Source organism: Salminus brasiliensis, chromosome 9, assembly GCF_030463535.1.
Source record: "Salminus brasiliensis chromosome 9, fSalBra1.hap2, whole genome shotgun sequence".
NCBI lineage: Eukaryota > Metazoa > Chordata > Actinopteri > Characiformes > Bryconidae > Salminus > Salminus brasiliensis.
The window spans coordinates 9015548-9041653 of NC_132886.1; the positions used below are offsets into that span (position 1 = coordinate 9015548).

Consider the following 26106-nt stretch of genomic DNA (forward strand, 5'->3'; position numbering starts at 1 on the left):
TCAGACCACACTGAATGAGTTTGTTTCCATCTTAACAATTAAATTAAATCAAATCTGTGGAATTCCTCTTAAAGGACGGCTCCAGTTTCCACTGTTTTCTACATAATTCCTCAATAATAAGTCTTAGGATGCAACCTGAACCTTAACTTAAGGTCTTTAGCCTTAAATTCTACCAGAGAGAATGATCCAGGTGGAGCAGCACAGTCTTCACACCAGTATAACGGCATAAAGTGGGTGTAATTTGTGGCCGTTCCAACAGCACTATAGGGTAAATGCAGTTAGGTGCATTTAAAATATGCTATGTAGTTAAAATATCTGACAGTTACAGATCCTATAATGCCGTTTTGTTGTTATGCTGTCTTTAAATCTAACCTATATAATGTCATCAGTGTGTCTGATGGTCTGTGTGTGAGGGAATGTGAATGTTTGTTAGTGGGTGAATAAAAGAAGGCGAGGGAGGCTCATCACTGCACACAGTAAATTCAACACCTACAGACTATACAGAAGATCACTGCAATTACTGAGTACTCTTCAGTATGAAGCCCGGCCAACCTGTGTAGGTGGTATCAGAGCAGTGGTCATTTTCTCTTGTGCCTATCCTCTTTCAGGCATGCGAGAGCCCTTTCTCCTCCCCTGCCTCTTCCTTCAGGACCCCCCAGCACCGCAGACAAGGCTCTGACACGCACACTGTGGACTCGGTGAGACACACTCGCGTGCACACAGAGCACTTAGCTGTGCATCAGTCAAAGCCTTTTAGTGGTGTAGACCTCAAGGATTGGGACAATTATCCAACTAGAGTGTGAAGAACCTTAAAATTATTAAAGAACCAAGTGTAGGGTTTTATTTATTTGTTTATTTATTTATTTATTTATTTATTTTTTAAATTAACCCCTTAAAAGTTAACTGGAAAATAACTAGTTTTAGTAGTCTTCTGTTGACTCTGACCGCTGATTTGTGTACATTTTTTCATTACTGTACCACAAAAGTATCATTAGCAAACAATTATTGGGAATAAAACTAATAAGCAATAAGTTGTTTTTTTTTGTTTGTTTTTTTGTTTTTTGTAAATGTTATGAAAACCAAGCAGTTCATTCCTGGTGTTAACCTTTCTTTCGTCAGTCCAGAATCATGGCAAACCAACACCATTGTTGGCTTTACTCTAGGTTACTTATTTGTGTAAATGATTAATCAGTCAATTTAATTGGTTAAGTGATGATAAGCTTAGCAGGCCAATTTAGCCATTCCTTAGCAAATAATGCAGTTATTAATTGACTACTAGTGCTACTACTACAACATTCCTAAAATTACAGCCTTTCCCCAAAAACTTTAACTAGCGCAGTACTTCAGCACGTTTATAAACCTAAAAATATTCGGATCCCTTCGTAACTAAGTAATTCTTAACTTGATGTTCACGTGCACATAATTTTATATGTATTTTTAAATGTATGACCACACAACAAAAACAAATCAAATGAATATGTATTGTTAAAATTGATGTATTTTTTGTAATTGCATCGTGTACACAATTGCCAGTGCCAACACAAATCTAATCTACTAACTTGAATGATGATCTTGATATGTTCTTAGTATGACATAGACTTCAGCAGTATGTAATTATATATTTTTTTAAAAAGTTATTTTTTATGTAGTTTGTTTTTTTTGTGTACATGTACTTATTTATATTTGTTAGGGAGATTAGCAGCCTGTATCGGTTTTTGAGGTAGAACTGCGTGTAAACTGCAAGTTAAGAAGTACTTAGTGAGTTACAAAGGGGTCAGAATGCTCTTAAAGTATTCTTAAGTACCTCGTCAGTTAAGAAAGGTTTTAGGGAAACGCTGGGAAATGAACAATGTACAAGGTTACGAAGAAGCATTTTGTGAAACCCAGCCCTGGTTCATGATGGAGCTAAAAGTGGTTCTTCTGTGGCATCACTTCAAGAATCCTTTTAAGCACCTTTATTATTAAAAGTGAGTCTTCAGACTGGTGAGACTCCAGTATCTGGTGCTGTCACCTATGAGCTTTACAGTACTGTTAGAGCTGTTTGGTAGAAATTCTTCTGTGAGCTTTTCTAAAAGTGATGTTCTCTGGAAGAAATGTCTGTTATACATTTTATGAGGAACATAAAGAGAACCTCATTAAGGATTACCAGTGGTTAACGTGTCAAAATACATTTTCAAAGCTGATTTTAGCTTATTATTTGATTCTAGGGAGGGAAAGCCCATATAATTGGCCCAGAGGAAGAGGAGGAAGATGATGGCTATACAATCAATGAAGTGAGTCATGGCTGCTGTTTGGTTATCTTACAGCATTATGTTAATTATCTCATGCAGGTTATCTTGTGGTGCTTTTTTACTCACACTCTCTCTTTGTCTCTTTCTTTGTCCAGATGGATGGTCCGTTTCAGGACATCGAGCTGCTGAAAAGCCGTCCAGCACACATGACTGTTTTTATGAGATATATATTCAGTCAGCTACTGGACCCTAACCCTCTGGTCCGTGTCGGTCTCCCTTATCTGACTAACTGAAGAATATTAGCTTTTATTTCTAATAAACATTGTTGATAATGTCTTTTACACACTTAAACATGCAAATTATTACAGAAATGTATTATAATTAGTAAAGTTAATTGCAAATTTAGTTAATGGAAGGGTGTCTAGTTTGAGGAATACAAGGTTCAGTCTTCAGTCAGTTCCTCAACCTTGCTGCCATGCTCCTTATCATGAAACCCTGAAAACAGCCCCCCCCTTTCATAACTGACATTCAGTCTGCTCGAACATCCTGAGTCATTTTCCACAATTAGTAATGTACCCAGTGCTTTTGTATGACTAATGTCCTGTGTGTGTGTGTCTGTGTGCGTGTTTGCTCTGTAGCTGTTCTACCTGTCTGTGGAGGCGTACCTGGGCTCCAGCCCTAAAGATGCTCGTGCTCTTGCTCCACAAATATGCTCCCACTTCCTCGACCCTGATGCAGTGAGTAACCCCATTAATCACAGATCACGTGCTGTATATTTAGGAAAGAATGTGTGCGCTGGGGCAGGAAAGACACCATTACATGCAGAAGACCATCCACATGCTCAATTAAATGCTCAGTCACAAAGAAATACACACCCAAGTGGACACCACCACATACATTTAATGGGTCAGTTTTGTAGCTATGTAATACATAAAGTCAGGCGTTTTTATTTTATAGAATCTGTTTTCAAGGTTGGTCACCAAACTGATATTCTCAACATGGTGGCTAGCAAGATATGTTCACCTGGTAAAGTTATCTGATAGCTGCTGCCGTATATTTAAGTAAATCGCTACACTAGTCCTGGAGGGCTGATTTCTATAAAGTTCGGTTGTTGCCTTATTTAAACTGATTCACACCTGATTCAACGTGTCACTTAATTACTAGACAAAGTGGGTGTGTTTGAGTTGGCAACTGCCAACGTGGACAGAACAGGCCCTCCAGCACCCCTGCTCTACATACATATTTCCTTATTGGTTGCCATGTGTCAAAAATTAAGCTGACAAGCTAATGCAATAAAATTAGTCAGAGTTTACATTTACTTTTACATTTAAACCAGAAGCAACGCCAGCCGTTAAGAAGTGGTATGGCTTGCTGTAGTTGTGTTTAATGTATTCATTATGTGTAATTATGAGGAACCTCTTCAACCCTTACGGAATTTAGCAGACGTTTAGCAAACCCTCTGTAATTTTGAAACCTGGTAAATCTGCATATACAGTAATCCTACAGTAAGTCTCTGTGGGAGACCCAAAAGTCAAATAACAAGATCCTAACTTGTCTTGCTTACTAAAACGAGCACATTACATGCACGTCTACTTGGGTAAATAAGCACCATCTCGCTCAGTAAAAACAGCAACTTTCTCAAATCGGCTCCATCACACAGCATGAAAACAATGATGCCGTGTCTAATCTCTGCACCCTCGAATCAAAGCAAAGTACGAAACTGGTCTGGTAACAGTCACCGCACCAAAACACCTCTTACAGCACTCGCTAGACCTCTCGCTGCTGGTCACTGTGTTTTCACTCTCACTTGTCGGTTCTTCACAGCCTCTGAAGATTAAAGTCAGAGATGAGTATCTTTCAGACATAGGTAAGCTCATATTTTCATATTTAATATGAAATTAATATTAATATTTGAATGTATAGATTCTGTAAATGTGAAATGCTTATAGGAAGCAGTGTTTCCCCTCCCAAAGCTAATCTCTGAAGGTTGTATGCTAGATATGTTTTAATAGACAGAGTACAGTAAAATGCCTTAAACCTGTTGTCTTTGGAAAAATACTGTAAGCTGCAAAGGCAGCAGATGGAGATTGGCTTGAAAAACACTGGAGCATTCCTTGGAGTAAATCCCCAGACAAAGGGAATCGGGCCACTGCAATATTTATGAATTTCTGTCCAGAGAGTCGTCTCCACGCTCAGGAGGACATCAGAGGTCCGCTGTCCGAACTTCAGCAGCAGGTGCTTCCAGATATACAGGACCAAATACAGGACTACAGGTAAAGCCTTAATTCACTATAGCTTTTATTGAGAAGAAATTTAATGTGTTAATTTGTGTATCATAAGCGAGCACACACACACACACACACACACACACACACACACACACACACACACACACACACACACACACACACTGCACTGTTGTAATTAGGCTATTTAATATGTTTGAGTCTCTGCTTAGGACGTGGTTCTTGGTTTGGTTACAGTGATCTATTAAGCCCCTAAAATCTATTTCATTTAATAATAATTCACTGACCTTGCTGTGTGGTCATCGTGTGTACTTGATAATTAGCCTCTGGGTGTCGTACGTCTGCAGTTTTAAAGAGTTAATGTTGTAACTGATGTGTTAACGCAGGAATAAGCAGACGATGGGTCTTGGCTCACTGTTTGGGGAGAGTGATCTTCAGCAGTTAGACGGTGATCCTGCAAAAGAGAGACAGGTGGTGGACAGACAGGTCACTGCGCTCTGGGAACTTCTGTAAGCTCTTTTTTTTGTTGTTTGTTTTTTTAATAATAAGAAGTAGATCTTAATGCTTGTTATTTCTCAGTAGACTGTAATTGCTATAAAATAGAAATTAAGGAGTCAAATGGGGTTTGGCTGATTCATTGCTGTCATGGAAAGTTTGAAAATCGGATTTTCAGTTTTTCAGTTTTTGATGTATAGTATGTTACATAATGCAGTTATTCATGTATAAAAACCTTCATTTAAAAAACTTGTATTAACATTTTTGACAGTCTTCACTTTTTGACATAATGTGAATCTGGCAGCTGTTTTTTATATTGTTCTTGAATTTCTTGAATGGACCAATAGAAATGCTCCAAAATGAGATACAAGGTTTTTGTCTGACAGTGATCCAATGAATACAGGTATTTATTCCATATACCTCATCAGTTTCTATAATTCTGACATTCTGAACTTATTGGTTTATTTTATTTTTTTTAAATGATTATTTCAAAGTGTTTAATATCTTATAATCCAGTCTGACTCTCCTCCCGGACCAATCAGCTTCTAGTCCCTTCATGCGTGATTGTGTTTAGTGGTACACACTAATATCAATTGTTTGTCGACTACTGCTGTGAAGTAACTGGTTTGTAGTGGGTGAATGTGCTGTGGTTTGGGTTTCTGTAGTATAATAAGTTCTATAGTATAGTAAGTTCTTCAAGCCCAAGTTCTTCACACACACAAGCATCTCTCTTACAAACATGATGCCTTTATGGGACCGTAAGGAGCTCTGCTCTCTAGCACCTTTTATTTTTCAGAGTGGGTGAATCTGGGCTAACCGTCTCTGAAGTGCAGTGAGTTCTCTGTACGTTAACGGGTCAGATGGTGTAGTGTACGGAGAGACAAAGGTCGCTCCCAGTAATGGCTCAGACACACCTCAGCATGGAGACAGCATCACATGACATCTAACACAGACAGACACACACACACACACGCAAACACATTCACTTACCTAGAGCACAGTTAGTTACAGAGCCACACACACGGAGCGGAGTGCAGGGTCACATGTTGCCTTCACGGGTTTCACCGCGAGGATGCAGTGCGAGAACCTGACCGCCTCTAGAAAAGCAAGCACATAAAAAGTTCGGAATAGGAGTTTCTGTAGGAAGCGTCCCAGCTCGTTTTGGCAGAGGGGTGTATGTGAGGTAGAGTAGAGGAGTGTGCCAGTAAATGAGCTAACCTTTTATCCTGTATTTACAGCTCAAAACACGAAGAAGAGAGAAGGTAGGAATATCCTCTTACTCATTGCTGTTTACACGTTTTACACTGACTGTTTCTGATGTTTTCATGGATTATATGCCTGCGTTTGTCGTTTGCTCGAACCCTTTCAGTTCGCCGTTGGTGTCCGCCATCCTCCTGTACCTGCGGCACTCGGGCATCAAGTTGCGAGACTCGAAAGTTTTCCCAGGTTTGACCACAGAGAAGGAGAAGTGGCTCGCTTTCTTCCCCAAGACCAAGAAGGTACACTTTTCTCATCCCTCCCCCACCTTGTTCGATTTCAGTCTTACTTTTCTTTTTACACCTCCTGCATGTAGATCAGTAAAACCGGTCATCAGTATTGACTGTACGAAAGATCCCCAAACATCAGCCAAAAAAGGGAGGCAAATATAGCTGAGCTTTGCTCTAGAGATGACCCAATCAGGTTATTTTGCTCCTGGATCCGATTCAAGTCCCTTAATGCTGAGTATCAGTCAGCCGATTCTGATCCAATCTTTGTGTTTGTATAAATAATCCAGCCCCACAGTTTAGATCAGATGAGCTGCTGATTAACACGTTAGTAAAATCCCTTTATTTTTAGTCTCAGTTTTTCTTATCAGACATTCTGGACTGATTGATTTAGTTTAATCGAGACTTTTCTTAAAAAGACTGTTTTATAGTGTTTAATATCTTATGATCCAGTCTGTCTCTCCTCCCGGACCAATCAGCTCCTTTACAACACTGCAGTCTAATCACTCTGTCTGTGTGTGTCTGTGTGTAGTGGTACACACTCTGCACTGATATGTGGTGTTGTTGGTCTACTGGTGTGTAATAACCGGTTTATAGCCTCCACTCTGTTCTGAATGGGTTCTTCAGTGCTGGTTTAAGAACAGAGAGAGGCAAGTGGTTCTCCGGTTCTCCTGCTGGTAAAACAGAGCGTTTCAGTGAGTTTTAAAAAGGGTCAGATATTATGGTTTGTTTTCATGTTCCTCTGTACAATAGCTCCACACTGCAGAACCTCAACTCCTTAATTTGCCTTCTGAGAACGTCCGCATTGCTGCTGCAGCCGGCTGGGCAATAGTGTCCGTTAATGTTGCCATGAGGACACCAGATGGCGCTCTGAACACTGGGATTAAAATAGCCAAAACCCAATCCATTGAAATATGCCTGAATCGGGCCAGTCCGGATCCACTGGATCAGATGGGACCGGGACATCCCCAGTCGTTACGCGTTTGTTTAGTGTCTGGTTGTTTTGATCTGCTGTATTTTCACAGGTTGTAACATGTTGTACTTGTTTCCACTTTGTATGTTTTGCTAATTGATGAGCAGGTTCTGCTCTTTTATCCTGACACTCTCTCTCTTGTTCCTCTCTGGGTTTGATGTGTTTAGACTCTGAATGCATTTGCTTGTTGTCTTTGTTTACAGCAGTTGAGTGGCATGAAGAAGGAGAAAGATGGAGAGGATAAGAAGAGAAATCCAATCCTGAAGTACATCGGCAAACCCAGGAGCACATCCCAGTCCAGTAAATAAACACGCCCTCAAAAACTGTCTCATACCCAATGTTGACCCTTTTTTAACTAATGTTTAAAGACGACTTATTGGTGGTCTTTCAGCTGTAATTCTGCTGACGCTGAGTAATACGTCAATCCTTAGATTGTTGGGGTTCAGGCATTAGTCTTTAGTCTACAGCCTCTTCACTCAGACCAGTCCTTTTCTTTATTTTATTTTTATTTTTTAAGTGTTTCCCTCTGTTTATTGTCCTCTCTGTTTAAAACACATGATTTTCATTTTGGTTTGGAATGGTCGTCTTTGTTGGCTCTGGCATGTTTTCATTAGTTTTGTTCCCGGTTGTCCCTGTTTGTTTTTCCAGCGTTCCATGTCCAGTTATCCCCTTCATCCCCTTCAGAAGGTACATCCCTCTCCTCGTACATTCCCATCATTCCCATTAGACAGCTTTTGTAGCTATTTTTATGTATTGTTTTTAAAGCACATTCGCATTTAAAGTGTCTCACCTGACTTATTTATATGTTTGCCTTTTCTTCCTTTTCTCTCTCTCCCTCTCCTCTCTCTCTCTCTCTCTCTGATATATATAGTTCGTTCAGGCAACGTGAGGAACATTATTCAGCAGTTTGAAAATCATACAGACTCCGTTGGAGAGGACGGAGAGAACGAGGGACAGAGACTCTCCACTGGCAGCCTCGGGGATGACAGCATGGACAGGTTTGTGTCTGTGGTTGTCTTTTGTTTTTTTTTTTTGTTTTTTTTTGGGGTGGGCGGGTTGACTCTAATGGCAGTCATATTTGTGCTTAAACATTAATATATTTTTGATTGTAAATGACTTGATCTGTTGGATTAATTATTTGGTCTTTCTTTGAAACATGGTCAGAATGCTTAGACTCTTTTGTGTATTGTTTGTTTTTTTTAGTTGTTTTTTTTAATCTCTAATATTGTTTTTTTTTTTTTTTCATTTTACACTCCTGTTTTTTAAAGCATTTGGTTGTTCTGATAATTCGCACTTTTGATTTTCCAAACCTGGTTAGTGCGCCCCCTAGAGGTTAAAAATCCAGTTCTCCTGCGTCCATAGCTCCGCCTCAATTGATGATGAAATAGTGAGGCTTTTCTTTTTCCCTCTATTACATAGCCATGGGCGATGACTTTCCAAATGTTAACACCCCTCTGTACGCTCGCATTCAATCCCATAACAAGCACATTTTTAATGTGCTGAGTGGGCTGGAGACCTGCTTTTATTAAGGGTGGATATGCTCTTGAATGTATGGTTTATGATATGTTATAGTATTTCATTATGTAAAATTATGCAGCCCTTTTTTATTATTAAATAAATGGTACGTATGTTAAACTGTTTCTTAAATGGTTTTTAGTTTATATTTGATATCCATTACAGCTGGGCAATATGGTGATATTTTGTTGTATCGCGATAAATTAGGTTATTGTGATGCACGGTATGCTTTTCTTAGCATATCGAGGATATTGTCAGTGCTTAATAAACACTGATGAACTGCACCTTTCATTACAAACAGTGATTAGACTGGTTTGGATGAAGTGCAGCACATTTAATAAACATCATAGTAGGCATGGGAGAGTATTTGAATCGTGTTTTTTTTAAAGATTCTGGCACTACTGGTGCTTTGGTCTGCGTTCATATGTAATATGATAAATATTGTGTATCGTAAAAAAATACATAACCCCCCCCCCACGTATCCATGTCTATTAGATTTGTATCTAATGATGCCTCTCTCTGTCTCTCTCAGTCCGACAGTGTCTGTGCGTTTAGCCAGAAGTGAGTCACTGAAGGCTCAGGGGGAGGGGCGTCGGCGTGGTGGCGGAACGGGCTCTGAGACGGTCCCCCGATCGCGTAGTGATGTGGACATGGATGACTGCGATGAGAGGGAGGGGCCAGGACTACGCCCACTGCATCACAGCGCCTCATCGTCAGCCTCCAGCAACTCCGCCAGGTGTGACATAGACTCCTGCATAGACACTGTGCAAGAAAACTCGCTGCGACCCTGCAGTGACCTTAACATTTACCTAAGCACATGTGCTGCTACAACAGCGTCGTACCTACTGCATGCTTCATACGGGCAGATATAGTCTCGGGGTGGCTGAATTGAATATTTTCTTCTATTTTATCTATTTATTTATTTATTTATTTATTTATTTTCCTCTCAGGTCACTGGAGAATCCCACACCACCTTACACACCTCGCTCGAGACGCAGGTCTGACACTAACACACACACACACACACATTCATTGGAAATGGCTCAAAATTTGACTTTTTCTTTTTTACTTCTTCGCTTTGTTTTATCCTAAAATGTTCATTTATTCTCTTCATTTCTTATTCTATTCACTTCTTTCTTTATCTCTTTTGAATGCTCTCTAGGAGTGTTGACGCACCACTAGCACTGTTGCCAGACGCTCCTGCTTTAGAGGAGGATGTGGTTGACGTCCAGAACTGGCAGGACACAGTAGAACCACACACACTCGCATCCCTCAGTTCACGAGAGATTGACCGCCAGGCTGTCATCTATGGTAAAAATCCAGAAACAGTTCTTTAAGAAAATCTGAACATTTAAGAAAGATGTATGATGCTGATTCCTGAGTCCTTTTCTTCCTCAGAGTTATACACAACAGAAGCGTCTCACCTACGGACACTCAAGGTCTTAGATCAGGTGTTCTTCAGGAAGATGAGTACTGTTCTAAACGCGGAGGAGCTTTCCTGCATCTTCCCCAACCTGCCCCAGGTCTACGAACTCCATGGTCAGTTTTTGGATGTTTGCTTATAGCTTTAAGACTAACTGCAAGTAAGACCAATTAGGAGCTGGTGCAAGAACATGTATTATAATATGAATGTCTTGATAAATTAAGATCAAGTAGAATGAGATAATGAGCACTGATTACCCTGAAATGGCAGAAAACAAAGGCTACTAAACTTATTGCTCAAAATAGCTTGTTAGAGACCTCGAGTTCTGTTAATTCTGTTGGTTTCGATGGCCGTCGTGACCATTTACTTATTGGGATCCTCATCATTATATCGTATCAGAGAGATTCACTAGAAAAATGAGCAGTTTCTCAAGCAGGAGGCCTTGAGTCTTGTGGACCAATGATATTGTAAACCAGACATGATGAATGTCTACTGTAGGAGATTTTCAAACCTGAGCATGAAAGCAACTACCAGTTACTGTCCGTCATGAGCACAGTCCCAGAATCACTCCCATTTTTTGGCTTACAACTGCGGGATTACGCTGTTCTCTCAATGCAAAATATAGACAAAAGTATTGGGACGCTTGCTCATTCATTGTTTCTTCTGAAATCAAGGATATTAAAAAAGAGTCTATCCAGCTTTTGTTGGAGTAACTGTCTCTACTGTCCAGGGAAGAAGGTTTTCTACTAGATTTTGGAGGGTTTCTGTAAGGATTTGATTGAATTCGGCAAGAAAGAGTGTTAGTGAGGTCAATATGTGGCAGGATCACCACCCCACTTTATCCCCAACTCATCCCAAAAGTACTGCATGGAGCACCATCCATCATTCTAGAAAACACTCTCCAGCCCACGCACTGCATTAGGCATGGTGCCAATAGCAGTACTTTTCCACAGGGGCTAGACAAGATGTGTTTGTGCATTTGCATATATGTGTTAACAATGGGTGTACCTTAAAGTAGATGAATGCATTCATTAGAAGAGGTGTCCACAAACATTAGGACTATATTGTAGTGTAATTATTAGGTTCTACTGTTTTGTGATGACATATTTGTGTTGCAGCAAATCTGAGGGAATCCATGAAGAAGCTGAGAGAATCTCCCATAGTCCAACACATTGGCGACACCATGCTGGCTAGGGTGAGAAGCTTTCTCCCTTTCCGTCCCTCAGTCCTTTCCTTTGATTCAGTGCATGTAGCTTTTGTATTACTGTTTTTGCTGTATTTTTGTGTGTTTTGTGTGTGGTGTTAGTTTGAAGATGCAGCAGGAGAGGAATTCCAGGAGCAGGTGTCTCACATGTGCAGCCAGCAGAGTCAGGCTTTGGAGCTCATTAAGAACAAACAACGCAAAGACCCCCGCTTCGCTCACCTTATACAGGTCAGTATGTGACGATTCACTATTTTCCTTTGTCAATCTGTTCAGTTCAGTGAAAGTGACCCTCATGTACAATGTAAACAAACACATACCGGAAGAAAATAGAAATAATAAATAAATAAGAACATATCAAATCAAGGGGAAGACAATTAGGAATTAAACTAATGATTAGCATCTAATATTGTACAGAAAATCACAAAAAGAAAAGACGAATACATTTGTAGAGATGGTGGCCTTGAACCAGAATTCAGGATTTACTTACTGCCCTCATTTATGATGATGAATGACTTCAGTAAAAGCTGAATGGATCGATCGGACCTGCATTTAGAGGTGAGCAGGTTAGTAAGGAAGTAAACTGAGTAAGCCTGAGCAAACGTTTGGATGTGTGTTTATTGATTTCTGTGTGTGTGTGTGTGTGTGTGTGTGTGTGTGTGTGTGTGTGTGTGTGTGTGTGTGTGTGTGTGTGTGTGTGTGTGTTCCTAGGAGTGTGAGGCCAGTCCCTTCTGTCGGCGGCTCCAGCTGAAGGACCTGCTAGTTTCTGAGATGCAGAGACTTACCAAATACCCTCTACTGCTGGACAACATCATCAAATACACTGAAGGTACACAAAAGCGCACACACACTGCTACCTACTGGATAATACACACAATTACTACTAGACATTACAAATCACATTATTATTATTATTATTATTAACCCTGCCTGTAATTTAAACTACACCATTTACATGTTCATTAGATTTCATGCTTCAAAAAATGTAACTATTTTCCCATATAAAAAAGTTTCTTTCTTCTTCGTCTTAATAATAATAATAATAATAATAATAACTTTTATGATTGTTATAAGACAAAGAATAATTATTTTAGGTAACTCAGTCCTGCATAGTATTATCACACAGACAGCTGATAAACCAGAGAGACACATGCTCTCACATCCACACCTACACACCGACACTTGGCCCAAAATAGCTCGTTCTGCTAACCATCATCAGACACATTGGACAGTCACATGGACAGGCAGTGTGTGCACTGAAACGCTGCTCCGCTGTAGCTCTTTCTACTGCTACAACAGTTCAACACAGTATTATTGTAACGCTGGTTTTACACCCTCACTCTCAGTCCTAGAATAACTGTAGTATGTGTCCCTGTATAGCCGGCTCCCCAGACTTGCAGCAGCTGCAGAGGGCACAGGCGTGTTGCCGTGGGATACTGCAGACTGTCAATGAGGTCGTCAGGGAGACTGAGCACCGGCAACGGCTCAGCCAATACCAGCGCAGGCTGGACTTGTCGCCTCTGGAGAGACAAGCCAACCCCGTCGCAGCGCAGTTCAAGGTACCACTTTATTTCATACCTTCCATCTGGCCACCACATGGTGTCCTACAGCACCATGAAACATAAAATATTCATTACGCAGTCCAGTCTCTCTGTCTCTGTCTTTTACACACACACACACACACACACACACACACACACTTTAAAGGTTATTTTTAGTTTGTTTGGGTTTTTATGCTTTCATAAATATTGTTTTTAATGTATATATATATATATATATAAAATCTCATTTGGTTAACATATACATGTTAGGAATACATGTATACATACAAGATATATACACGCACACACTAGTGTACTGTTTATTCTGTTTATATATATCTATATTCTTTTTTTATGTTTTTTTTGTTGTTTTTTTTTTTGCTCTGTTGTTATCCACATATTAGCCAGTCTGTGGAGCATTAAGCACTTTTTTTATACCCGTATTTTCAGTTACACCATTCAGCTGAATCTGATTCCCTTAACTATGTTCTTACACACGCACTCTCTTTCTTTTTCTATTTATAGAATCTGGACCTGACCACTAAGAGAATGATCCATGAAGGCCCCCTGACGTGGAAAGTCAGTAAAGACAAAGCTATTGGTGAGACAGGACATCTATTCATATATATCACATATTAAATCTCTGGTCTCACATATCTGCTAACATCAGTATAAAAGAGAAGGAGTTGTAATGCTGCAGTGTGGTTTATGTAATGTAGTGGGAGCCATGGGTTCAGTTCCTTCGCCGGGCAAGCACACCACATTGGGCACATTGTTCTATCTGTGTAAAACTATTCACATTAACGAATAATGTTCTGCATAAGAGCATCAGCCAAATGCTGTGAAAGTACATTATCCATCAGCCATCAGATAGTGTTAGACAAGTGTGTAGACACATTGCTGTTGTTGTGCATGCCCTGTCTAACCTACATCTCACAGGTAAAGCCCCTTAAACCCGAGCAATGCACTCCTGTATTCAGCGTACAGCAAACATGTGCTTTAGGCGTTTGCCTGCTGCATGTTTTATGGTTCCTAAGCAGAAACAGCATTAAATACATGCAGTATTTGTAGGTCAGCGTAGCTGAGCACGGGTGATCGATAATGAGACCTTTCTGCAAAGTTGCCACTGTTGGGACCTTTGGCAAGACTCCTGAGCTCTTAATTCTTTGCTCTGACCGTGGCTATCTCAACTGGGATATACAAAATAAATAAAGAGGGGCAGTGGTGGCTCAGGGGTTAGATGACAGGGTTGAAGGTTTGACTCCTGGGTTCACAAACCTGCGGTTCGCAATGCCCACACTCTGCTTCCCGGGTGCCGCGGAAAGTGGACACGAATGTGTGTGTTGTGTCCAGTGTGAAATGACAAGCATTGCAGAAGGGCTCTGGTGCAACATCTGGTGTGAATACAGGGACATCTGTATGAATTGTAATCATGTATGAATGTCTGTAATTCATGTACTGATCCATGGTTTCATTTGTTATTAACTTATATGTATATTTGCTCTGAAATAGAATTTTCACTCTGTGTATATGTGTGTGTATATTCCAGAGATCCAGGCTCTGCTGCTCTCAGACCTGTTGGTGCTCCTCCAGAGGGGTCCTGACGACCGTTTGATATTGCGTTGTCCATCACGGTCGCTAGGCGGTGGAAACACTGACCCCAAATCCCCATTCTGTCCTGTGGTCCGCCTAGACTCTGCCCTTGTCAGATCCGTGGCTACGGGTGTGTGTGATGGGGTTTCTGTTGTTCAGATTTTAATTCCCATATTGTTAAATAGTCAGAGCAGATGGATATTCTCTTATGTGTTGTGATAATCATTATATTAATCAGTAATAGTAGCCTCATAGCAGCATGTTTTGTTTATCAAATTAGGAACTTCGTCAAGAAGCTCGTCACAGTTTAATATAAAGAAATGAGAGGCTCATTTTACAGGGGTTGGATCACTGTCTTTTTCTGCTTGTAACAGATAACAAGGCCCTGTATGTGATCAGTACCTCTGAGAGTCAGATATATGAACTGGTGGCTGGGACGTCCTCTGAAAAAAACAAGTGGGTGTATTTTTAGCGCCTATTTTCTGATTTACCAAGTGGCTACTGAGTGGTTTGAGCAGCCAGGACCTGAATTCTTCACTAATGTTTCCACAGCTGGAAGGACCTTTTAGAAAAGACAATCTTGCTGGCATCTGGAGGCTCTGGAGCCACCAAACAAGGATCACCAGCTCCGTAAGTTATTTCTTAGTGGTATTCAGAAAAGGCTGGACTTCAGTAACATGTTGACGATCATTGATTGGATCTCTTTTATCACGTCTAGGTCTGTTGTTCTGCGATTCCAGGGCAACCATGTCAATCAACTAGGTAAGTGTTTTTAAAGAGGTAGAAGGTAGAGTGTGCCTTAGCTTGTGTTTTTGGAATATGAGGTGATGCACAGGCTCTTACCATTTTCTTCATTGCTTCTTCTGCAGACGGCTCTCTAACAGAAGAGTCTGGTTCTTTGGAGAGGGATTCACAGAGTGATGATGAAAGTGTTCTCACACCCACTACTCCAACTGACCAGTCAGGATCCTTCCTGCACGGTGACGGGCATGGTTACCTTGAAGACCGAGCTGAAATCGCTGAAGCTGCCCTTCGAGATGGTTCGAGATTAGGCTACATTCTGTGTTTTTGGCAGATTTCAGTTCTTTTGATGTTCTGATGTTTACCATCCTCTTCATGCTTTGTCCCAGTTGAGACACTCAGACAGCTTATCTTCAGAGATCTTGAAGATGGGTGGAGCCAGGATTCGGATGACACGCCCACAAACGAGACAGCCAATGAAAGGAGTCCGTTCACGGATCGATCGGGACCACTGGTGTCAGAGCCTACTTTTAGTGACGGCAGCAACCAGTTGGGAGAAGATCAAGTAGATGCTCCCAAACTGCAGGTGGTTCAGCCGGCTGTTCAGGTTGTGAGGAAAGGTGAGCGCTCAACAGATTTTACAGATATTAATGAAAAATATACTTATTAATAAACATATATTAATCAATACATTAGTCTTTAGAACGATGCCTTAGAAAAGTTTACTGTTCCCTGGTAGAAGAAGTAATAAAATTAAGTTCATCAACAGTTACATCAGATATTGCAGTTACATCCGATATTATATATACATGTATAAAATGGGGGGGGGGCATACACGATATAAGGCAGGTTGTGCTAATGTTATGGCTGATTGGTATAAATGTAGGTAATTACATATATATTTATATTAATATATATATATATATAAATTGAAACATTTTAAACATCTAATTATTTTTAGTGTGGTGTAGAGTAACTGTAATGAAAACTAGCCATACAAAGATATATATATATTTAATTAAATTAAGACACACTTTTAATCCACTAGGGAGATGAGCAGTAAAATGCTGCTTATCTGAGCTGTAAGTGTTTTATTAGCTCAGTAAAACACTGATATTAGAATAAACACTAATAATAACATTCCTACAGAAAGTGGAGGTGTTTCTCCATCACTGTGTTTATCATTAGAACATCTCCAAAGTTCTCCTCAAGTAGTCTAGTATTATTTAGAGTTCTCCTTCAACACCTGGTTTGGTAAATCAGGTCTTAATGATGGTGAATCAGGTGAGCTGCTGCTGATGGAGTTACGCTGTGCTGGCTGGACTGGGGGGGGCGTCCAGGAGAAACCTGGAGGAACCGAGCTCTGTTCTTTAGACTAGCTCACCAACAAGATCTCACTACTTTCTTCAGAATGAGAAGCTTTTGTTTCTCCTTTTTACTGGATTTATGTTCACCTGCATCTGTTCTGATGAGATCTGGAGCTTCTACAGTGAAAACTCTGTAAAGACATGCTGAAATTAAAAAAAGACTGACTACAGTGTACTCAGATAACTTACATGTGTGTTTTCACTCTCTCTCTCTTTCTCTCTCTCCCCCCGTCACTCTCCTCTCCCTCCCCCTCCCTCTGCATGTGCTCAGGGTTTTCTGTAATTAAGCTGTGATTTTAATACACGTTTCCCTGTCTTTCCCTATTGCTTTTCTGCCACACACACACTCCCTCACACTTTCACACGCACCTTCTCACTCACATGGACTTTCCTGCATTACCTTTGTCTGCTCACTCTTGTGTGCACAACCACTGATAACACACTTACTGTTGGTGCCACACACTCTCACACTCACTCACTGCGTATATTTGCCTTTCACACACATATATTCACAAACACACACACACACTCTGTCTTTCATGCACAGCTGTGGGTGTGGGCTCTTCTTCTATTCCTGATGACATCACTGATGTCAACTCCAACCAATCTTCTGAGTCAAAAGGTGGGATCAATAAACTGGATTATACTCCTTTACACGTCTCTGTATATTTCCCAGTGTGCTGGATATCATGCCCAACAGAGTTTCTGGGTAGAAGCGGAGTTAATGAGTAACATTGGGCCCTATCTCGGACCCTGCGCGAGGCACGTCGTGATGCTCATGGCTATCTTAAACCCCGCCAACAGTCTATTTACACGTCTTTCGCCTGCGTCGTTTAAAAAGCAGCGCTGCTTGAGAACATATCTACACCGATGGGCGCGGTGGTCTCGAAATGAGGTGTGTTCAGGTACATTTTTGGCGTATTGCTGTGTATCTTGGCAATGAAAAACACAGGAGCTCCATTGGCTGAAAACAACCTAGGCAGACGTCAACAGTCAGATGTTCGTTGCTATCTTGGCAGTGAATTGTCAACACAGGCTTGTGCAGTCGGATGCTCGTACACCCCTGCTTTACACCACTGACATAGCAATCCATCAAAGTCAGACCGCACCTGGCTCTTGACCGGCTGATTATTTTTGGTTTATTATTGTACGTTACGCCCTAAACACACCCATGATTAATTAAGAGATCTAGTACGTGCCTTTTACACGTTTCGAGCCGTGCAAGGCGAACTTTTCCTGTCATTACGATAGCAAAGACACACCGACACGCCCTAAATCAAGCTGCACGTACCCTCCTCTAAAGTGTCTGTGGCTCTATTTCTTTTTGATTGAGTGAGTTCTGAAGTTCTGTTGGGTATCTTTACAGTACATACAGTTCTTTTTCTGTCACTTTCTTTGTTCCTCATCCATTCCTCATTTTCCAATTTTCTAAAGCAAGAATCTAGTTTGCTTTAGTTTATTTGAGTTAGTCTTAGTGTGGTCATTAGTTTAGTTAGTTGTTTTTAATTAGTTCATCAGTTTGTTAGTTTTGATTGGGGTTTATTATATTTACTTTGGTCATTGTTTTGCTTGTCAGTTTTAGTTGGTGTTATAGTTACTTTGTTAGTTATAGCTTGTTTACTAGTGTGTACATTTGCTTGTTGGTTATTTTTAAATTTTTGTATTTTGGTTAGTTTTTAATTTGCTTGTTAGTTTTAGTTGTATTTAGTGTGCATTATTTTGTTCTTAGTTTTGGTTGTGTAGGTTAGTTAATTAATTAGATTGTTTTTGTTACTTTTAGTTTGTTTTATTTAGTGCTAATTTGATTGTTGGTTTAAATTAGTGTTACTTTTTGTTACTTTTAGTTTGGTCACTAGTTTCTAAGTTTGGTAATTTGCTTGTTGGATTGTTTGGCCTGTTAGCTTTCTATTTGGCTTGTTGTTTTGTTTTGTTTTTTTTTGTTTGTTTTTTTTACTTTTAGTTACTTTTAGTTTTGTTAGTTTGGTCATTAGTTAAGTTTGGTAATTTGCTTTTTAACTTATTTGGGTTGTTGGTTTGTTTCATTTAGTTTGTTGCCTTAGTTCTTAGCTTTTTATATAGTTTGTTTGTGTCTGTTAGTTAGTTAGTTTGTTTTTTAGTTTGCTTATTGTTAGTTTGCTTGATTAATATTTTGGTTCATATTCATATTTTTTAATTGTTTTGTTAGTTTCAATTATGCTAATTTGTTTGCTTGTTTGACAGTTTTGGTTACTATATACAGTTGGTTAATTTGTTTGTTGGTTTGTTAGTTAGTAGATCTCTAACAACAATAAATATAAATGACAACAATTTACATCCAAGACAGCCATAGACTATAAGAAGAATGTCTGATGCAATTATAAAAATTGTTCATGCAGCTGATATTACATCTATATTGTTAGAAAAGCTAAGGGAAGAGAGCTGGATCTGAGCATATATTTAGTTCTTAATTATTTTTGATAATGCTTTTGATCATTACATAACCATTTCATTGTGTATTGTGATATTTACTCTACTGTATCTGGTAGCCTGCTCATTCTTGTGCCTGTGGTTTGACATTGATGTGGCGGTTTCGGTTTCTAGGGAACATGTTCTACCTAGTGATGCCTAAAGAGCAGATGGGTGCTCTTACGGAAGAGAGCAGCACGGACGAGGTCAAAGATCAGAGCCCTTCAGAGGCTGCCAGTCAGGCACAGGAAGTGACATTGTTGTCCTCAGAGCAAGAGGATGAAGAGCAGAAGACCCCATGCCGATCACCAAATGAGGAATCCCATCCAGAGACACTGAGTCACGAGACAGAGCTCACCCAGTCACGGGCCAGCAGACAGCGACATGTGATCAAAAACGTGGATGAGATCTTTCACACAATTGAGGAGATGATGAGAAAGCTACACCAGCTTAGGGTAAAGTGAAATATGATCAGCATAGACACACTAATCACAGAATAAGACTAATCACATGCATTTTAATACTTAACACCTAAAAATGAGAAAAACTGGAAAACAAGAACAGCAGTGATATGATTTCATGTCTGGTTCTGTCTGGCAGGATATTGAAGCTGACTATTATAGACTGCTGAGGACGGCGAGAAAATCCCCGGTCAGTGAAGGTTTACATGATCTCATTCAAAGGACCCCCTCCATTATCAGGACACCATCTATGGACCGAGGGGCAGGCGATGGTGAGTAGGTCAGGGGTCAACTGGTGTCTAAAAAGGAAAGAATCCCCCCCTCCCTCCCCTGTCTTTTAAGTATGAAAGCTGAGCGGGGCTTCCATATGTCCTGAACTGTCTGAAAAACAGTCAAGGACAATTTGAAAAACTTAGAGAAATTTAGAGAAAACTGTAAATTAGAATTAGAGAATTGCTTTAATTTTGTCCAGTTGTGGAAATTCCTAAAAGGAAAGGGGGAGAAGACAATGACTATTTCATGTATAACAGCTGATTTGGAAATTTGGAAAACCTAGAAATGAAGGAACTGTAAGTAGGATTTGCATATTTTAGTTAATGGTGCCCCTGTTTCTTTGCAGGGCTGCACTGCCCTGTGGACAGATACACTAGCATCACGTCTTCTAGTGTTTAATGTTATAAATTAATACATACTCATTTTTTTGACACTGCTCTTCAGACACATGCTTCACACACATTTGTAATCTTGGTCAATGACAATGTCTTTGTCAATAACCATTAATTGTTTCATTTTTAGCAACTTGAAGAAATGTTGTCTTGCAAGCAAGCATTGGTCTTTCAAGCTTTATTGAGTCTAGCGAAAAGCCATTTGCTCTCAGTCTGGTGGACATTATAGTTGTGGACATTTTTCAGATTTACAGAAAGATTCACAGAACAGATTTGCATATAGTACTACAGTACATCCAGTAACTATTTGTCTATATCTAATTTCAACTGAGAGTCCTGGAAAATGTTTTCCCAACAAGGGTGAGAGCAGAATTTTCTGCTGAAGTTGCTTGAACAGTGGCAAAATACTGACTTTGACATATACATGTGTTACTGTTGACGTCTTTGTTCAATTTTACAAGTGTACAGTATAGTGTGATTTAGTGTGTGTGAGGTGAGCATGTATGCTTACAAAGTACATCCGCCCTCAGTATTGGTGGGTCTCCCACCTTCTCCGCAGAGTGGCAAAAATGCACAATAGGGATCGATAACAAGCTTGCAGAGGCGGGGCTTAGTCGAGCGCAGACAGGGTAGTCGAGCGCAGCCAGTCCGAGACTTCTCGGCTTCGCATGTTTGCTTGGCTACAAGTAAGAGTGTTAACATTTGGAAGGCTGCCGTTCACTGACTTAAAAAAAAAAAAGTAAAAAAAGGAATAGAGGAAAACCCTAGTTTTTTTTTTTTTCATCAATTTTAGGCGGAGTTACAGATGCGGCAGGCGTGAATTTTCACCCTCTAGGGGGCGCACTAGCCAGGGTTGGAAGGGTTTTTTGTTTTGGTTTACACAAATGCTACATGGAGTATAAGTGAGAGAATGCTCATATAATAATAATAATAATAATAATAATAATAATAAAATATTCACTCTTTAACCATTTCCATCGCTCTCCTGGAGGAAGGACAGTGTTTCCAGATCCCAGACTACACCTAGTTTATCTAATCAGTCCAAACGTCTTTCCCTTCATCTCTCTCCTCTCTCTTTCTGACTCCTCAGGTGTAGAAGACGGCTCAAAAGATCCGGCTCAGGCTGAGATCCATTCTACAGGATTTTGACCTCACACTAGGCTTAATGAAGGACTTTGAAAGTACACACTCACACAAACTCACACAAACACCCACACTAAGGGACTGGCAATCCTGCCATCTCTAACATTTCTATGTAGCCCCTTCCTAAAAAAAATCCCAGCATGCCTTGCTCCTGGGAAGACAACCCAGGAAAAAAAAAAGTTGTGTGTGTGTGTGTGTCGTCTCCAACCAGGAAATGAGAGGACAGACGAACCTTCAGCACAAGGGCTGGAAAGAGAAAAGAAGGGAATAAAGGAAAACCCAGAGTCTCAAGAAAAAAGAAATGGAAGCAAAAGAGGAGAAGGTTTCAGGTGAAGGCTCTGAAATGTGAGGATCTTTTTGTTTTAAAGAAGAGAGAAATTTATAGAAAGTTCAGGGTTGGAACACAGAAAGTGAGGACTGCAGGTTAGAAGGATTAAAAAGGAACAGAAATGGAGCGAAAGTGAGGGATCGAAGAGGTTTAGCTGAGGAAATGACTCTGCCCATTGAAGGAACTCCCTCTCCCCTTCCCCACAGCACTTTACCCACTGTATATCAGTACTCCTTGCCTTCACCTCATCTGTGATAAACTGGGAACCTAACAGGTGGCATTTTGGTTCAGGGCCCATAACGAGCCTCCAGTCTCCACCACTGGTCACCTTATTATGGTAAGTGTGAATGGACGACTTTTGAGGGGTAGAGAAAAATTCAGGTTCTTTTGCACAGGTACCCCTGCAAGAGACACGGGCTCTGTGTAAGGATGTTGCATTAATATCACTGTAGGTTTATGTCGTAGCCTTTATTTCATGCAGAAACACTATATACGAGGGGGAAGGAGGAAAAGAGGGATGAAGGACTAGCTACGTTTGTTTGGAGTTTTCTTTAAGCGTTCTGTTCTCTGGACGAAAAACCAGTTCGGCTCGACCCCTTTCTTTACGCACAATGGTTAAGGCAGGGGTTACTACTGGGGTTGCCCTAGCAATGCGTCAAGGCAACACTACTGCACTGCTCACTACTGTATTGCTGTATGGTTCAACCCTGTCCCAGACCAGGCTCCTGTCAGAACATCGAAAGGGGGGAAAAAACGGAACCTATTTAAGAAAATGTGTTGTCTATTATGTCATATTACCTGTACTGAGACACGTCCTGTGTGGTGTAAATACTGTGAAGTTTGTTCCTCACCCTTTTTTGCCGCTGCAGGCATTTGACACATGAAGGGATTTGTGAAGGGATATTGATCAGATGTTGGTAGAAGTGGCTCCTTGATGTTGATTTGAGATCGGTTTTTATCATCCCTTAAAGGAATATTCCAGCATATCTTGACCCCACATCTGACTGCAGCGTCAGCAGCATATGGTGGATTACCACAGACAGTTCCTGGGAATGCACAATGATATCCGAATCCACATCTGCATCTATTTCGACTGTCTTTATAGAGATTTATGCAGATTATTATTAGAAGGTGCACAATAATAGTTGATAATGTTGATATCAAAATCAGATAATTTAAAAAACTTAAAAACTATTATCAGCATCTGTTTGATTGGGCCCATAAAATGTAACTGATATTTAATGATGCATTTATTGATCTGAAGAATGTTTGGGTGATGCTGGACTACAGCACTAAAAATCTGCATTTTTAAATTCATTTGACTGCGATTGTATGCGCTACCACTATGGCCAAGGGGTTAAAGGTAGATTTCAGAGCCATGCCGCTTTGCCATCAGCAGCCGTAGTCTGAGAGAGCGCAATTGGCTGTGCTCTCTCCCCTCATCACTCTTTAAAAAAAAATCATAATAATAAGACAGCATAATAAGCCAGCACAGGCATATTTTAGCTGGTGTGGTGAAGCATGGGACCTCTCTCTTTCCTCCAGGTTTGTCAGAGGCAGTGGCTGGCTTTATGTAATTGGTACAAGTGGGTTGGCTAATTTGGCAACAAAATGCATTTGTAAACCTACACAAATAAATATTCTGCTTCTCTGCAATGCTAATTCTGGTGGATGTAATTCCATATATTAAATAATATAATCAGCATTGGCATCTAAAGATATGAAAACCTGTTCATTTGAAACATGCATACAATAGGAGCGAAGTGTTTAAGCAACTGCCCATAGATATTAATAAAAAATCTGGTTACCCGTCTGCTAACAGGTTTTCGGTTCTTTTACGAAGAGTAGGGAAATGTATCATCGTTATTTCCTGTGGCAATTGATCGTAAGCTGCAGATTGATCAGCTGGACACTGGGTTGATGTATGCTGAACTTTCTCTTTAATGGCTGATGATGAGGTTCAAACAGATGAAAAGCCTTAAAAGATCAGCTTCTACCTGGGAGCATCTGAACAGTCTAACGCTAGATTAGGAGACTGTGTTTCACTAGTATTTAACTTATAAACCCTAACAAAGGGAGAAGGAAAAATGGACCTCCACGAGTACGAGTCTGTACAGTGTCCCAGTCCGTGTGGGACTGCTGAAAGTTTCTGGTATGACTGGATTTCGGGTTGAACGTTTGTATGTAACTACTGTGTAACTCAGGTGGAGAAATGTAGACCCTATTTCTCTTTAGCTTTAACTTTGACACCCTTTTCCATCCCCCACCTTTTATTTCTCTCGGCTCTTCTCGCCACCGTTTAGTTTCACTCTTTTCACCTTTGTCGTTTCTCCCCTTCCCGCCGTCTTTCCATCTCCACACTCGTTCATACTTTCTGTAAAGTTTTAAATGCACAGTAAAAGAAAGCAAACTGAGAGGAACCGGAGTTTGTGCAAACTACTGTCTGCTTACATCTTTATCCTTTTTTTTTTCTTTTTTTTATATTATTATTATTATTATTATTATTATTATTGTTCTCAATCTTGTTCATTCATGTAATATAGACATGGCACCCTTGTTTTATATGTTCATTTTATGTAAAGCTCTAGGTACTTCTTTGATTTTATTTTTGTAGATATGGGATAAAAAAAGTGTAAATTATTTTCTCTCCCTCTTTTTAAAATGGCGAGATTGTTAGCTGCACAGAAGGAAAATGTAAACTCATGTTAAAGACTCATTTGTTTTGTGACATTAAAAAAAAGAACTTTAAAAAAATTACATTTGTTCAGTATTTATTTGTTTATTTATATATTTTGTAATATGGCGTTTCATGCAGCTTAGGTAGTATTTTATTTTTGTACTAATTTAGTTGTTTTATATATTGATCAGTATAATTTTGTGTTGTATCTCAAACAATAAAATGGTACCATTTGGTATTGTACCATCTCCAAAACAGTTGCTTAAGTGACAAACATACAGTGTAAATGTTTGAGCACCGCTAATTAAAATGTTACACTGTAGAGTTCATTTACAGTGAGAGACTTATCACAAAGTTAAAGATTACACAACATTCTCTTTAGGGTTTATTTATTTGTTCATTAACAAGTGTGAATCTGTGGAATCTGGACAGGTGGTGCACTATTCTACTGTGCAGCAACACCTGCATAAATACGACCTTTATGGAAGGGTCATCAGATGAAAATCTTTCTTGTATGTTTTTTGCATTTTGGAAACAAGTCCTTTGGACTGAAGGAGTTCAAATTTAATTTTGAGTTATTTTTGGAGTAAAAAAAGGTGCAGAATTTCATGAAAAGAACCCATCTCCAACTGTTAAGCACAGCCGTGGAGCCATCATACTTCGGACTTGCGTTGCAGCCAGTGGCACAGAAAAGTATGGAATCATAAATACCAGCAAATTCTGGAAGCAAACATCACACTGCTTAAAGAATTAAGATTAAAGGAGGTTTCTACAGCAGGATAATGATCCTGAAGCCTTTGCATGCCACTGTTTATACCAATTAATAAACTGTTTATAACCGACATTAATACCACCTACTTATTGTCGACTGGATCCTTTCGGGCCACCAGGAACAGCTCTGACCCATCAAGGCATGGACTCCACAAGACCCTCTGAAGGTCCTGAGGTATCTGGCAGCAAGATATTAGCAGCCGATCCTTTAAGTCCTGTAAGTTGAAAGGTGGGGCTTCCATGGATCACATCAATAAGCCTTGCGTGCCCTCGGCCCAGTTCACTGGTTGGTACTGACCACTGCATACTGGGAACACCACCACAAGATCTACTTTTTGGAGTTTTGGAGATGTTCTGACCTTGTTCTGGCCCCCTGGACACGTGATATTGTCACAAATCGATGGTTGCAATGCCATGACTGATCTGTGTATGGACACCAATGAGCCAAAACATTATGACCGCTCACAGGTGTTGTAGAAAAACGTATATCATTACATCCAGGTCTGTTAGATGATAATTGAACAGCCGGTTTTGGTCATTGGTGCGCTGGCTGAGGACGAAAGTGCGCAATGTGACGGGCTGAGTGACTTTGGATAAGGGCCAAATCATGTCCAGATGACTGGGCCTGGACTGGGCATCTCCAAAATGGCAATGATGAGAGGTGCTCAACCACCACCACTACAAGGAAAATATGACTGTAAATCTCCACAATTGACCATTTCACCTCACGCCTGCTCTTGGGGGTCTCTTTTAATGACCCACAGAGAGAATTGGCATAAAATGTAAAATTTTGGTGAAGTTCCCCA

At 40.2% G+C, this 26106-nt stretch overlaps 1 protein-coding gene across 6 annotated transcripts in view; it reads left to right on the forward strand.

Moving 5' to 3' along the window:
• Positions 1-24606, forward strand: part of arhgef11 (Rho guanine nucleotide exchange factor (GEF) 11) — a 43726-nt gene extending 19120 nt beyond the window's left edge. The window contains exons 11-41 of one of the 6 annotated variants that reach the window (XM_072687303.1): positions 609-698; positions 2208-2273; positions 2387-2491; positions 2870-2968; positions 4056-4098; positions 4408-4504; positions 4864-4986; positions 6211-6234; positions 6342-6471; positions 7633-7729; positions 8078-8116; positions 8301-8427; positions 9477-9680; positions 9895-9942; positions 10107-10255; positions 10343-10483; positions 11486-11562; positions 11674-11799; positions 12280-12397; positions 12949-13127; positions 13635-13710; positions 14659-14832; positions 15077-15158; positions 15255-15332; positions 15421-15464; positions 15572-15742; positions 15833-16063; positions 17358-17432; positions 19391-19710; positions 19856-19988; positions 21472-24606. In XM_072687303.1, the coding sequence (XP_072543404.1) occupies positions 609-698; positions 2208-2273; positions 2387-2491; positions 2870-2968; positions 4056-4098; positions 4408-4504; positions 4864-4986; positions 6211-6234; positions 6342-6471; positions 7633-7729; positions 8078-8116; positions 8301-8427; positions 9477-9680; positions 9895-9942; positions 10107-10255; positions 10343-10483; positions 11486-11562; positions 11674-11799; positions 12280-12397; positions 12949-13127; positions 13635-13710; positions 14659-14832; positions 15077-15158; positions 15255-15332; positions 15421-15464; positions 15572-15742; positions 15833-16063; positions 17358-17432; positions 19391-19710; positions 19856-19988; positions 21472-21530 (3525 nt within the window). In that variant the 3' untranslated portion in view covers positions 21531-24606. Of the gene's footprint in view, positions 1-608; positions 699-2207; positions 2274-2386; positions 2492-2869; positions 2969-4055; positions 4099-4407; positions 4505-4863; positions 4987-6210; positions 6235-6341; positions 6472-7632; positions 7730-8077; positions 8117-8300; positions 8428-9476; positions 9681-9894; positions 9943-10106; positions 10256-10342; positions 10484-11485; positions 11563-11673; positions 11800-12279; positions 12398-12948; positions 13128-13634; positions 13711-14658; positions 14833-15076; positions 15159-15254; positions 15333-15420; positions 15465-15571; positions 15743-15832; positions 16064-17081; positions 17433-19390; positions 19711-19855; positions 19989-21471 lie in introns of those variants that run through there. The other 5 variants (XM_072687305.1, XM_072687308.1, XM_072687306.1 and 2 more) reach the window with 5 other exon arrangements.
• The last annotated feature ends 1500 nt before the right edge of the window (positions 24607-26106 follow it).